This window comes from Serinus canaria, chromosome 1A (genome assembly GCF_022539315.1).
Source record: "Serinus canaria isolate serCan28SL12 chromosome 1A, serCan2020, whole genome shotgun sequence".
Lineage (NCBI taxonomy): Eukaryota > Metazoa > Chordata > Aves > Passeriformes > Fringillidae > Serinus > Serinus canaria.
Genome location: NC_066314.1, coordinates 36665533 through 36680489, shown reverse-complemented (window position 1 = coordinate 36680489; position 14957 = coordinate 36665533). Strand labels below are relative to the sequence as shown.

At 34.8% G+C, this 14957-nt stretch overlaps 1 protein-coding gene across 2 annotated transcripts in view; it reads right to left on the bottom strand.

Moving 5' to 3' along the window:
- ZDHHC17 (zinc finger DHHC-type palmitoyltransferase 17) overlaps positions 1 to 14957 on the bottom strand; it is a 66114-nt gene that overhangs the window by 6917 nt on the left and 44240 nt on the right. For both annotated transcript variants that reach the window (XM_050986499.1, XM_050986503.1), the window contains exons 10-13: positions 13228 to 13328; positions 6375 to 6499; positions 4327 to 4389; positions 3102 to 3195 (exon numbers count right to left, since the gene is read on the bottom strand). In XM_050986499.1, the coding sequence (XP_050842456.1) occupies positions 3102 to 3195; positions 4327 to 4389; positions 6375 to 6499; positions 13228 to 13328 (383 nt within the window). The remainder of the gene's footprint in view (positions 1 to 3101; positions 3196 to 4326; positions 4390 to 6374; positions 6500 to 13227; positions 13329 to 14957) is intronic.

Below are 14957 nucleotides of genomic sequence, written 5' to 3'. Positions count from 1 at the left end.
TAAGCCCCTATAACTTCAAGACAGTGAAATTAGCTGGTTTACTTATGATTTTTCTCTTATTTCTCAGGCAACAAAGCAACTTTTCTTTAATTTTCGGTCATGTTACAACTGCAATTCACTAATTCATTTGTAACCTCTTTCCTGAACTAATAAAATTATTGACAGACAATATTTAGAGCAAAGGCGGTGACAGCTATTGCAGAGCCCTTAACAGCCAGGAATTACACATTAATAAGTAATTTTTAAAAGCCACTGAAAAATCACCAAACTATAGAGTTTGTTTTCTTAAAAGTAACATAAATATGAAAAAATATACAACCTTCCTTGATAATAAGCTAACTTACATCTTATGCATGGATGCCTGATGAAGCTTGCTGAAAATAAAATAGCTAGTAAAACTTGTAAAACAAATACCTGTAACTGAACAGACAAGGCCTAAGAACCCAGCTATAACAATGAATGGGATAAAAACAACTCTGCTTTAGACAGAATTCTAATGCAAGAAAACTCAGTTACTAAAAGACTGATCTATTTTTAACAGTAGTAGAGCTAAAAATATGCCTCTTGTGAGAGTACATCATAATTCTGAAGTACTCAGCCTTCCTTCTGTTTGTAAAATATGTCCAGTGTTGCAACCTTCCAACAGCTCCAGGCTGTAAACAAAACCCACAGAGATGATAATGGGCTACAAAAGATTCGGCTGTCATCATTTACCAGCACAGCATTTACTTCTTTATTATGTCAAATGTTTTCCCTGCTAAAACAAGAGCATCCTCTGGAGGCAGAAAATAATCAAGTGCTTTTAGCAAGTGAGCTGAAAGACTGCATAAATAAGAGATGAGGAAAAACATTTATATAGCACAAGCTAGACCAAACATAAGACACTTCCTTGAAAATCAAACAAGTTCCTGAACAAATTACATTGTAATATTGCCTTTGAGCACCTAAGGGCATACGAGAAGTGTTGGGAATGTCCCTAAGGTATCACTGTCATTTGCATTCTACATTTCAGAACTGTTAAGTTTCATAAAAGACATTCCGTAAAGAACACAGAAGTTAAACAGTGGCCTAGAAGCCCATGTGAAGGGATGCTTCTTTTAGCAACATCTTTAATGATACTAAACCAAATTCTGCCTATCAGGAAATCCATATGTGAGAGCTAAAAACATGGATGTAGCATTTAAAACTATAAATGAAATAGTACAATCTTGATCACAGTTTAAAAAGGAAAAAAAGTGAAAAAAGAAAATGGAGAAACTGTTTTTTGAATAAGATTAGGCAAAACACAGTATTGTGCTCTACAGCTCCCTCCTGGACTGGCAAGAATAGTCTCATCCTCTGCAGTTAAAATAAAATTTAAAAGAACTGTAGAAAAACATAATGCTATTTCAATACTCCATTTAGAAGATAAATATAATCACTTCCAGAGACTTGCTTGCTGTATTTTACCTAAAATTTTGCCCTAGTTGCCAATTCATTTATTTTTCAAATAGTCTCCACTTTTTCTCAACCTCGTAAAAATGGTAAAAACATTCTAGGTCTCTTTATGTGCCAAGTTTTACCCCCAAAGGATTTATTTTAGAGTGTCTGTAAACACTCTTACAAGATTTCTCAGTCCTATCTTTAGCAACATTCTTATCCTTTTAACACATTCCACACACATTCAAATTCCACCTTTCCAGAAAGGCATGATTCATGTTTCCCTTTTTGGCAAACATACCACAAATGCTGTTTTAAGAATGGACTCTGTTTTGCAATCCCATTCTTAGAGTGACCATGTCCCAGTCTGAGACAGAGAAGCCATATAAGGTTGTTCAGACCATCACTCCCTCCAGTTCAGCTCCAGCTCCCATACTGTGATTTCTAACACTTTTTCCCAGCATACTTTCAAGAGCCCAAGGTTTACTTTTACCTCCAGTTACCCCACTCTGTACACCACCACTAAAAGACAGACTCTACTTTTCCATCATCACTGTGACTTAAAAACCATTTCCTCCACCTACCCTAATCCCATCACTCATACTTTCTCAATACACACAAACAAAGGGCTTTCCTCCCCCATTTGTTTTTTGTTTTCTTTCTAGTTACAGATTAAAATACTGGATCTTGCTGTCCCATTGACACATACTCCTTGGTACTCTTGTAAAACCTGAGCCCATGCTCCCCTGCCTGGCTGAATTAAAAATTTCTTAGTTTTTAGTTGTAAAACATCTAAAATATAAACCAAAAATATCTCAGATAGTTACATCTCTAGGAAACATAAAACAGAAGTGGTGATCTCAATGAGACTTTAGAGATGTTCTGTTAAAATTTAAATGCCAGGATTTTATTCTTGATTTTCAGACCAAACTACTCTGCTTATTCATTACTAAATCTATTTGAAAGGACTACAGTGAAGCATTTATGAAACTGTCAACTGTCAGTGAACCCAGGTCATAACTCCTCCCCAAGATTAAAGTTACCTCTGCTTGTGTCCTAAAAAATTAAACACGTGAAGCAAGCTGCACTCATTTCCTAGCTGAGAGGTCTTCAGTGCTCCCTGCATAATAATGGTTTTCAAATAAGTTTCTCAAAAAGTATGACTGGAAATAGCAGCATTTAGAGACTTTATTTCTATTCTATAACCATTCATTTCATAATCACTGGGGAGAACAAAAGGTAACCTGAATGGTCAAAAAGAGGAGAATACCTCAATAGGAAGTAATTCTGGATCTAACTTGTATAATCATACCAATTTTAAAGATGCATACTCTACCAATAAGTTACTGAATATTATTGGTCAAAATTAAAATTTTCATCTTATGTAATGGATAATAATCAGTTGTGAAATTGGGACATGCATTTTCAGCAGTTAAGCTTTGAATCTTTTCATTACTAAACTTCATGTCAATTAACATACAGATGTAGCAAACTGAATAAGACACAGAACAATATTGAGGACAGGTATATAATAGACAATACAAATGAGAATAATGCAGAGAATCAGCTGTTGAAAAGGAATTAAGCTCAATATTGAAAAGCTTTTCTTAAGAAGCCAAGTCTCTTCCACTGTGAAATGAGAACTGGCAAGACCTTGCAGAGCATTTTAGCAAATTCCTCACCTACGCAGTTCCCCACCCACGGGCAGTGGTGATCAAACTTTGCTATACATCGATTGCAAACACCGCAGTGTTTGGACCTCACTGGCTTCCGTATCTGCAACGGAAACAAACATTTGTTTAGAAAAGCAACCTACCCTGATGTATTTGAAATAGAACACAAACTTTCAATTTAAATGTAAATTGATTGTGCTATTGTTAATTCCTCAGAGAACTTCAAACTCGAAGCTAATTACAAAGGCAATCCTAGCTATTTCGCTTAATCTACACACTTTTTAACACAAACATCCTTACAACTGCACTGAAATAATCTTCACTTTTTTTTCTTATAGAAAGAATTCTTTTTCTCATACAAAGTTCTTCTATTACCTCCAGCTATTGAGTTTTGTATAGCAACCAGCTTCATTTCAGCTTTTAACAATGAAAATAAAGAATGCACTTGAGTTCCATGACTGTGTATCATTCATAACCAAGCTCTAATATTAACTTTTCAGGTTATTTTTTAAAGACAGAAATATGACTCAACAAGCAGAACTCAGTGGAACTTAAAATGCTAAATAACTCCCAAAATTTTTTCTTGAAAGGTTATGTCTTAAAAGAAGTCTGAAATATATATGTATATATACACACATAATTTTTAAGGTGTCACATCTGTATATAATTTTCCAGCTTCAGATTTGGAGATACAAACATCATTCACGTTCCACATACATCAGAGCTTTGCAGTGTTAACACTGATATGCTTGAGGATTTTGTATCTGCTAGTTAATTTCCAAAGAAAAAGCATGTTATATTTGTTTTACAAAAATTAAGATTTCTTCCCCCCACTCCTGACTATTGCCAGATAGCGAAATACACTTGATTTTTGAAAAAATATTTTATTAGAACACAACATAATTTTACTGCAAGTTATGAAGGTAGTGGAATGTCACATGTGACTTTTATAATTTGCTAGGGGTATAACCAACCAACCTGGTAGACATACTGGATACTTGAATTTTGACACTGGCAAGTTATTTCCAATGCAATAATCTTTTTCCTCTCACTGTTGCATTTTTTTGTATATATATTATGTACTGAAAACATTGCTTAGATTAAAGAGTACAAATAAATTCTGCCTTTGAAACTGCAATAAGGTCAAATATGTGTTCATTACAGGAACACTAATTTTGGCTTAGCATTAAAGGGAAAAAAAATAAACAGCAAAATTGATCAAAAAATATACTACCAAGCAGGTACTGCAGAATATACTGAGGTCCAGACTTCCTGTCTCTGCAAGTTCTACTATTGTCTGCAGGAAAAAAAAAAAATTTAGAATTTAGCATATAAACAAATGGTGACAAGCATTTTCAGACCTGTGGCTGTGAACCCTTTATTATGTACTTTCTACACACAGCAACAAATTCAATTCAGATGAAACTGATTTTGAATCTACTTTACTAAACCAATATGCATATTTACTTCTAAATTAATTCTAGTTTATACTTATTCCTAGTCACCTACTGTGATTTCAGCGCTGCTGGTGTGACTTTTGACATCCTGGACAATTCAATATGAGTCCCTCTGATTTCAGTGGGAGTATAACACTACACTACAGACTAACAAAAGGATGCAAAAACGAATGTGCATGGTCTCACACTCAACACTGGAGCTCAGTATGGTCCACAAGCAAAATCCCAAACCTCAGGAGAACAGAACAGAACAAGAGCAGATGAAGAGCTTTTAAATATAAGTCTTGTGCAGACTCAGGATCACCTCAGTTAAATGCACATCATTGTGCTTTGTAAACCTTTGTCTCCCTTCTATGCTTTCAAACTATAGGAATATCTTATTTATTTATCCCTTCACTTGCTTTAAAACTGATTTGGGTTATTTTGTAACACAGAATGAAGGACATGACATATCAAAACAACAAACATCTGAAATTGCTGCTTACTACACATTTCTAAACATAATTAACACGTTTACCTGAAATGAAAAGAATTTTCTTTCTTAGTTATTTCAAAGCTAAAGACTAACTCAGCATTAAATACTTGGAGACAAATTATGAAAATGTTAGGAAGTGGTACACTGCTTGAAGGTAACACACATGTCCTACAGTGGTTCATATCCCTGGTAACAGAACATTTTACCATGTGGTTAGAAGCAATGTAAGAAATCCAAAACATTCACAGCCATATGCATCTGCCTCAAGAAGTTCCATTTTGCAATTCCTACCCAGTTTAATGTGGCTTTTGGAACCACACTTTCCTACTTAAGCAAGTAGATTAAATAAATGCATAGTTGTGCAATTTGCTGAATCCAACCCAAAGTGTCATAGTTGACTACTCAATCTAGTCCAGCTGAAGAAGGAGAATTTAGTTGGGAATTTACTTTGGCAAACTGGCAATAACAGAAATGGAATTTTCAGAGTAAATCCAAATCTGCATATTGACTAAGAACTCAGCTATAGCATATTGCAGAACACAAAAATTATTTCAACAACACCATCCTTTTAATGGCTATTATATTTTCATTCCTACATAAGAATATAACACCAAGTGGTCTGATCTTGATCCATACAGGTCTTTTCACAAATAACCATGAAGTAGAAGCTCAAAGTTCATTTTAGGTGGAATGTTGGCTTCTAGGAAACTTAAACAAAACAAAATGGTTTTGCTGCTTGTATAATTTTGGCATATTCAATGCTCATTTTGGCTGCTGGGAACAATGCACCTAATTTAAAATAAAAATATGAGATGCTAATCATGATACAACATCTTAGACATCATTAGATCACTCATATTTTCTCTAACATTTACGCCAAAATAAAAGCCCATCCCAAACTGCCTGGGGTTTTGGCTGTTTTAGCTTCAAAATGTTTGTCAGTCTAATAATTTTAGATACAAAAATAAAGAAAATTAGAGATGCTTAGAAGTCTAGAAAGTTTTCATAAAAGTAACTAACACTTTTCCCATAATGGGCTATTTGTTTCAGTAGGGCAAAAGTCTGAAACTTCACACTTCCTTTTTCACTTAACTGCTTTTCAAACTTTTAATATTGGAAATTCAAATTACAATTTTATTTTGCTTCTCAAAATGACTAATATGTAATTTTGCACCAGTTAAGAGCTGAAATGCATTCCACACGTTAAAAAATAAGTCTGGAAGACTTTTCAACATTTTAAACCCTTTTTTATACAACTTACTGAAAAGCAATGTACTGAATGGTAAACTAAATACTTTGATCAGCTGGTGGAAGGCTGTTGAAGAACAAGTTTGTATCTCTTGGCTTTACCTTTTTCTTTTGTTCTTCCGTGGCTTTGATGATTCCCGGATCAGATTTCCAGGATTTTCCAAAATTGTAGAAAAGTGCAACACTATTAGCGAGGAACGGAAGATGTATAAAGAAAAAATTGAGATGTGTTTTCAGTCAAGGAATCTCAAGTGTAAAACTGAATTTCCTCTTAAACATTCTCACTAATAATTCTGAAACAAAATTTATCTAAATTTAAATTTCACTAATGCCCTTGAGTTACTTTCTTCAGTATTAACAAAATTCAACACTGCTGTAAGAACTAGCTTGGTACTCAGCATTTGCTGTTGCTTGACATTCAAAACTTACTTTTAAGAATGGTCTGTTCCATAAGGTATTTCTAAAGCATTTACCATTCTAAAGCATGAATAAAGATAGTTCAGTTTTTGTAACTGTTTTTCCTTTTAATTAAATTAAATGCCATGAAATTTATCTTCTTAATAACTATTTCCTGTTTTCAGAAAAAACATTTTGGAGCTCTATTTATAAAACAGACATTTGACTGCCTATGTCTTCACTGGCTTGACATTCCTATGATATCATAGGACAGGCTGTTTCTGGCCATAGAAGGAATTTTGCTGCAATGGCCACTGTTGCACAGCAATCATGTCCCAACACCACTTATCTCCAAGAAAGGTAGTGTCTGAAACCTGGTCCTGTAAGGAGGCAATACACATATTTTGCATCACTGAAAGTTATTTTTAACATACTAGTATGTCTAATACTTAAAAAAACCCCACAGGATTTATTATTCTCCAGAAGTGTTTATAAAATCACTTACCATAAAGACAGAAAATAGCCATTTGTTTTAAAATACATTTCCTGCATTCAGTGTCTTGCCATGTAATATGCTAGTCTTACAGCACTTGACATTTCTTCAGAGAATTAAAACATTTTTAGCAGTGATGTTGAAAAACCAAATACTTCAGATGTTTCTCTTCCACAAAAGGAAACCTATTTATTCTCATAAACCTACAAAAGACCTGACAAAACTGACTGAAGACACCTGCTGTCACTGCCACTTACAACTGCCAGAAGATGCCCTACTTGACAAATTTGTGGTGGCAGAAACCTCTACAGCATTATCCAAACAAAAAGGATAGCTAGTACTCAGGCAGAGAACACTACACACCCAAATTACACTGTATTTTGAGGAGCTTAGATATGTTCAGATCTAAATAGCTTGCGATGCAAAAGAACCCAGAAATGCAAAAAAAATCAAGTAGGCCTCTTTTTGACTGCTGAAATGTTAAGGAAGTCTCATTGTTCATGTGAAGTGTATCACAAATAATTTTTATTTTCCTCCTGGTGGGGCAAGGAATTGGCTGTGAATTTCTAAAAAAAAAATATTGGCAAGCTAAATTAAAATTTGAATAATGTCTCTTATACAGTAGAATGTTAGTATCAGCTTACTAAAGGCAATTAATCTGACCAGTAACAAGATGTTTCCTGCAAGTTTATAATAAGGGAAAAAACAACAGCTATAATATAACCTAAACACTCACAGCTCTATTTTATACATTAGAGATGAAAAGCTCTGACTTCAAAATTTACACAATCCAACTTCCTATTTTTTTCTAAAGCTACCTGCTGCCAAGAATAAGCTGGTGCAACTGAACTGCTTAGCTAGAGAAAGGTTACATTTTTTTAGAATACTAAAATAATTGCTGGGTTTTTTATAACAGTGAAAACTGGTTTTCCATTAAATGTACCTTAATCAGACAACCACTACAAACAATGAAGGTACAACTGGAACCAATTTTATGGCCCATTTCTAAATACTATACGTCATGTCTAGACTTTTAAAAAAGATGTGAGAAAAGACTAAGAGGGTTTTTATAACCTTAATGCTTTGGGATTGTTTTTCTGCTATAATAAATTTGGATAACCTGTAACTTAAGCAGCAGCCCATTGTCTCAATGGACTCCTTCCCCACTTTGCTCCCTCAAATACACAGAGAACATAAGACACACCCCACAGAACCTGTTTTCCCTGTCCTTTTATCATGTGGGGTCAGACAAGTACAATGCTGACAATGTAAATTGTGGCAGATAAGAGACTTCTCTGCTGCAGCTTTGAGACTACATGAGAATTTAAAAGTTTTCTTCTCCAGGGTATTTCCAGCATGTGATGTAGGTAAACAACTTCAGGTGTAGGATTCATCTCACCCACTTTAAATCACTCCGTATGCCTTCACAGACATCAGGAAGGAAAAAAGCCACATCCAATCTACCTTCAGTATCAAGATATTTAAATTATGTAAGAGAAGCAGAGCCTTACAAGTGGCTATTTTTTGTCACTGGCTATGAAGAGTGTTTAAACTTCAGTACAGATGCCCACACTAGAGGTATCTAAAATCATACTGAACTCCCTTCTGAAGTCTCCTTTGAAAGAGATCTTAGCAACTTGGATCTCAGACACCTTGCAAAACTCTTCACCTGTAAGAAATTCTTGTAGGTTTGCAATAGCTTCAGAGTAGGGGATTGGTTCTCTAGGGAGAGTGTCTCATTTTGTGTTGACATCCTCATTTACAGCTACACAAGAAAGAAGTACATTACTATATTACTAAAGGCTGCAAAATGCATAATATACCAGGCATTCATATCTCCTGCCTTACCACCAATTTGCTCCTCTTTTATTCAGTTTCCCCAGTTTTCATTGAGAGACAAAGCACAAACACCCATAAAATACTTCCTACTTTTAGGCCTGATCAATATTCTTTAATTATTAGAAAAAGTACAAAATGCTGAAAATTATTCAAGAAACTGGAACGAAAAAGGTCATCTCATTAAAAAGAAAATTAAAACCAATCAAGAACCACACAACCCTTAAGTCAGGTAAACAAGGGATAAGTTAATTTTTCATTGTGAACTGTAGTCTATTTAAAAGGCCCCAACTACATGCAGCTTCCTGCTATCAGGTATCATATAAGTCTGAGATCAAGCCAAAATGCATATTATAGACCCAGATGTGCCCTTTCACTAACCAAAAATCCTTTTCTCCTGCACAGAAAAATCTGCAGCCAGTGCAAGGTGTCAGAGATCAAATATATGCTAATAAACCTGCCAATTCACAGAATCCCAACATCAAAGAATGGGTCAGAATGGGTCTCTTCCAGGTTGGAAGAGACCACAGTGGGTCATCTGGTCCAACCTTCCTGCTCAAGCAGGGTCATACCAGAGCACACAGCACAGGATTGTGCCCAGACTGTTCTGGAACACGGAGGAGAGAGTCCAGAACCTCCCTGGGCAATCTGTTCCAGTGCATGCTCACGACCTTCACAGTAAAGACCCTCCTTTTCATATTCAGCTGGAACTTCCTGTGCATCAGTTTCTGCCCATTGCCTCTTGTTCTACTGCTTAGCACAACTAGGAAGAGCCTGGAAACATCCTCTGACACACTCTCTTCAGATTCTTATAGACATTGATGAAGCTCCCTCTCAGTCATCTCTGTCTGAGTCTCAATAGGACCAACACCCTCAGCCTTTCCTTATAAGAAGCTCCAAATTCCCAATTCATAACAGCTGTACATCTGGATCTAAGAGTCCAGGCAGGTAACAGCAGCCAGCTACATGAGAAGCCTCATTTGACTAGACATTTATTAGAAAAAAATCAGTTTGTAATTAACTGAGGCTCTGCAAAAGCCCTCTATCACCATTTCTATCTGACATAAAAGAATCCCTTAGCTTAATTCAGTTAGCCTATCTCCTCCACACTGAATTTTTTTTAAACTTTTTTTTTTTTAACTTTAGAAAAAGTATTTAGACATGGGAATAGAAGCTCTGGACAGCTGGGACCTGAGTTTGGAGTTTTGGGGGTCTTTGGTTCCTGTAGAAAAATGGCTGTTGACTTCTTTTTTTTCTGCATGAAGACTTTTTGCTCTTTTCCTGAAATTAAATTTGGTAATAAAAATTTTTTTAACTACTCATCTGTACCAATTAGCTTGTTACAGTTTTTTAAATCCTATACAATTGTACCAGCTTTGCAAAAGAATGAAAATCATCATGAATTCTCTTTCACCCAGTTTTAAAATGATCACTAATTGAGAATGTGTGCAATGTTTGCTTCCTTTAGCCCAGACCCCAGCAATTGGTGAAGTATATTTGAAATAAGATAATCAATACAGTATTAGTCAATGATAAATTATTTTAAAAAACACAAATTGCCTTATATTATCTCAAAATCTCAGCATTGCAGAAAGGATGCTATAGCGATAAAAGCTTGCTTAATTAAAACTGCACACTCCCATTTGCATCAAATACAAACAGAACAAAAAAAATACTGTGAATATTTAGGTTACAGTAAACTCTGACATTTTAGAAAAACAGAGCAGTGCAAGAACCTTTTGACATAACGAGCAGTATTTGTTCAGCTGGAACTGAAAAGACTGCATGAACAACTGTGGTATAATCTTGGCAGGACATTTACAGGACACAAGAGAACGTTATACCTATAAATACTAATGAAAAAGAACAAAATGTGAAATTCTAGTCTCACATTATTAAAAGAGTAATTTTAAATAAGTTTTTTTTTTTTTAAATAAAACTAAATTAAAACGTAGTGACTTAATTTGTAGGATTTTGGAGAGCATTTTCACTCCTATCTGCAAACACTAGCAAACTAGAATACACTAATGGGGCAAGACATCCTTTGTTACAAGCAAAATATAGTTACAGGGATACAGCAAAACAGTGGCAGGGAGACACAGGACCATAAACTCATATGTAGACTCAAAAATACACAGATCATATTCCTCATTTCCTGCAATAATAGGATTTCTACTTTATCAAATACACCAAACTCAGAAGCTGCTGAGAAAAATCCAACAGAATTGAAACATTTATAAAAAGTTCAGTACATTTTCAATACTGGCTCTTTGAAAGACACATGATTAAACCTTAGAATTTAGAGATCGATTTTTCATCTGACCACACCGAAATTCAAGAAAATGCACAGCAAATCCTTGGGTTTATTTTTCTTTATGATACATTGCATCAACTGACCTTTTCTGTCCCGTTAGGATTAAACATACAAGAGTTGATGATCTTTAAATACCTAAATATTAAAGTTGCACTTGCAGCAATTAAGATCTTTATGTTATTTATAATATAAAGTTCCAGTAAGGCAATTCCTGATAGTTGTTGAAGGTTAAAAATTCTATTCCCCAGGCAAAAGACAGTCAGAATTTGTGAAAACTACTAGGATAGGTTTTATCATTTGAATACTATGAAGTGTAAAGTAATACTCTAGTCTGCTGTAAGCAATCATATAAAACTGCAAAAATAGAGGAATTCTTTATCCAACCACAATGCTATGCTTCATGTTATAAAAATAGAGGAGGTATGCAAAATTTCTATTTTGCAATAAAGCTACAGGGCTATGTACCAGAAGAAGAATGAATTTGGAACCTATTAGAAAGACTTCCAATTAAAAATCACCAATTAAAGGAAGATGGCCTCAAGCACTTGGTCTCTAAAACTGCTTGTCAGAGAATTGTGTCAGCTCTAATGAAAGTGAAGGTCTTAGACCACTACTTATGTTCACTAAAAGACTGTTGCAAAGGTTGTGAGACACCAGCTTGGGACAGAAGTAGGACAGAATTTTATTGACATTCTGAAGTCAGGTTTTATGAGGGTAATTGCCTATATTTCTAGTGTACAATTAGGATTATTCTATGCCAAAAAAAAAACCAAACCCCAAACTTCAAGCTATTTAATGAGAATGAATAACAGAAATAAACATCTAAGCAAGTTGATTGATACATGAATGAACTATGAGCTTCAGGATAAAAACCTTACAATTACAACTATAAGAGCTACATTAAACATCAAATCTACTTTGTTTTCTTGGCTACTGAAATTACAGTACCCAAGAAAGCTGTTTGAATCTGTTTCCTTGACATGGAAAACTAACATTCCCCACTGAACTCTGACTCAATTTCTACCTCCATGAGTAAGAGAAATTCATATCTAGGCAAACAATCAAAGCCACAAAAATATGGCTGTCGCCCTGATTTTGTAAAACTTTGTAAAGCCTTCTGATGTTTATATTCTCTCAACAAACTTTCTCACACACAATTCTGTAAATAACCTATGTTTTGCATTCTTTCATGGAGGTGGAGAGAATTGATGGACCCTTGGTCTGTCCAGTGGCATTGGAGAGGTGGCACTGTCACCCTCCAATCCACTGTCACCTTTGGAAAACTATAAATGTTGGAGTCAGAAAATAAAGGTCCTCTTTTTTGTTCCCCTCGAGAGCAGCAGTGTCTGTGTCATCATTTCGTGCCTTATCTCAACATATGGCAATATGCTGAATCTCTATAATCTAGTATTGTTAATTCACATATTTTCAAAATAACTGAAAATATAGTTATCAAAATATAGTTATCTAAAGTTTGCACAAAATGGAATTTCCAAAGTCTTTAGGCAGCTCTAACTGCCTAAACTGTGAAACCAATTCTACTGGAATTGATACAGACCATGAACCAGCCTACTGCTTTCAGAGTAGTGTCTAAAAAATGTAGTCAATTACATTGTGTCTCCTTACAGCCAGAGAATATTTTACAGAGTTGCTAACATTTCCTTCACAGAGGAAAGGTTGGTAAAGGAAATTCTGCAGAGTACTGTAAGTAAGTTTTGAGGAAAATCTTTTACTTACCAAATAGCATGCACATTTTTAAAGCAATAAAATAATTAACATTATAGAAAGCAATGTTTAGTGGCGATTCCCTTTTATAAATTATTATTAGTTTACTTAGTGTTGTATGTAGGATATAGCTGTGTAATTCCTCATACTATGAACATGAAAAAAATACTACTGTACACAAAAAAGGATATCATTCCAAAACCAGAAGAACCACGTCACGTACATCCAGAATTTTGTTGCCAAATATATTCCAAGAGGCAGTGCACTGTGCATGGAGTGATCAAAGAATGACCTGTAATGTAGGAACAATGTCACAAGGTAAGTTTTGATTTATAAAATGTAAATCCTGAACTACTGCTTCAGGGAAACACTTCCTATTAAAATTTGTATTATATGGGATTTTGCAAAATATGCCATACATACACTTTCCTCACTTTTCTGTTCAAAGTTCATGAGAAATTCTTTTTTTCAACCTGCCAAGACAGGCAGAATGAGTAAATACTGATGCTAAAACTACACTGTGCAAGCAGTCAGGAACCTGTGAGATTTGTAGCAACATGGACAGTGGTTGCAAACTATATTAAGTTTTGAGATTCCAGTGCTAAAGACATTTTGGAAACCCATACAATGAAAACTGCACATTAAAATTACATCATTAAGAAAAAAAGCCTAAGACACTTCGGTGTTATCAGCCTATATACTTGAAATATTTCAGATAATTCAATATTTTGCTTCTGCTACAGTTGCCAATATAAAGGAAAAAAAATCCGGACTAATTAATTTCCCATATATCACTATATATGCCAAGTTCTAAGATAAAATGCTGCTACATTAATTAAAAAAAAAATTAAGCCATCAGAACAATTTTCACTTTCTTACACTTTTGCATTTTAAAGACTTTTCTGAATAAAGTTGCATACAGTGAGACAAACTAGGTGAATAACTAGGCTACTCTGTATTCAAGAAGAAACTGCTAAAAAACCTATGGAAAACAACACTCTAAACAACTAACCTCCCTGAAATAAAATTTCTGCATCATCTGCCTAAACATCCTGATATTGACCCATTTTGCTTTTTGTGCTGGTGATTCCCTCAGGGTTGCCACAGACAAATGTGTGCAGGGAGTAGTTTCCATTTCACTTCTTTACACCCTTACAGTAACTCTCTCTTCTCTAGTGAAAGTTCCTTAGGTCATTGGAGAAAACCCTGTAAGGAACATGAGCTCATTTGATGAATAATAACGGAATATGCACTTGGACACACAGTAGTTACTCTGCACTAATCTTTCTTTCAGTGATTTCTGTGCATTTTTGTGTGTGTGAAAGTAGGGAGGAAAACACAGCTAAGCAGGTTAGCTAAAATTTTATAGGGAAAGAAAACACTATTAGAATAACAGCACAAGTTTAATTCAAATCTGGGCTTTGTGTAAAACATTTTAAAATTATTTATACTAAATATTAAGCAACAGGTAAGAGAAAATAAAAATGTTAATCTTGAACTCATGTCAGTTAGTCAAAAAATATAAAACTTGACAAAACACAGATCTTGAGAGATTGGAAGAAATCTTGTCCTTCCTTTCTGTAGGAGGCACAGTTGAGAATTTGACAAATGAGAAATATGGTTTTTTGTGGGAGGAGGCCAGCAAATTGCAAAGCCTTAGAGGTAACAAAAAGACCAAACAGATCATCTCCAAGATCCTGCAAAAGCTGGATAACCTTCCACTTCCCTCCCAGTCTACTAAGTTCACTAAAATCTTCTGAACTTGGTTTAAGGAGCAGATATATTTTCCTCTTTATACAGAAAGAAAAGAGTAGCAAATGGTTCTAAATAAACATGACATCCAACCCCAGAAAAGCAGAAAGCTCCTAAGCATGGGGATACAACAAGTACTCCTATCTTGGCAGCATGTGATAATGAAAAG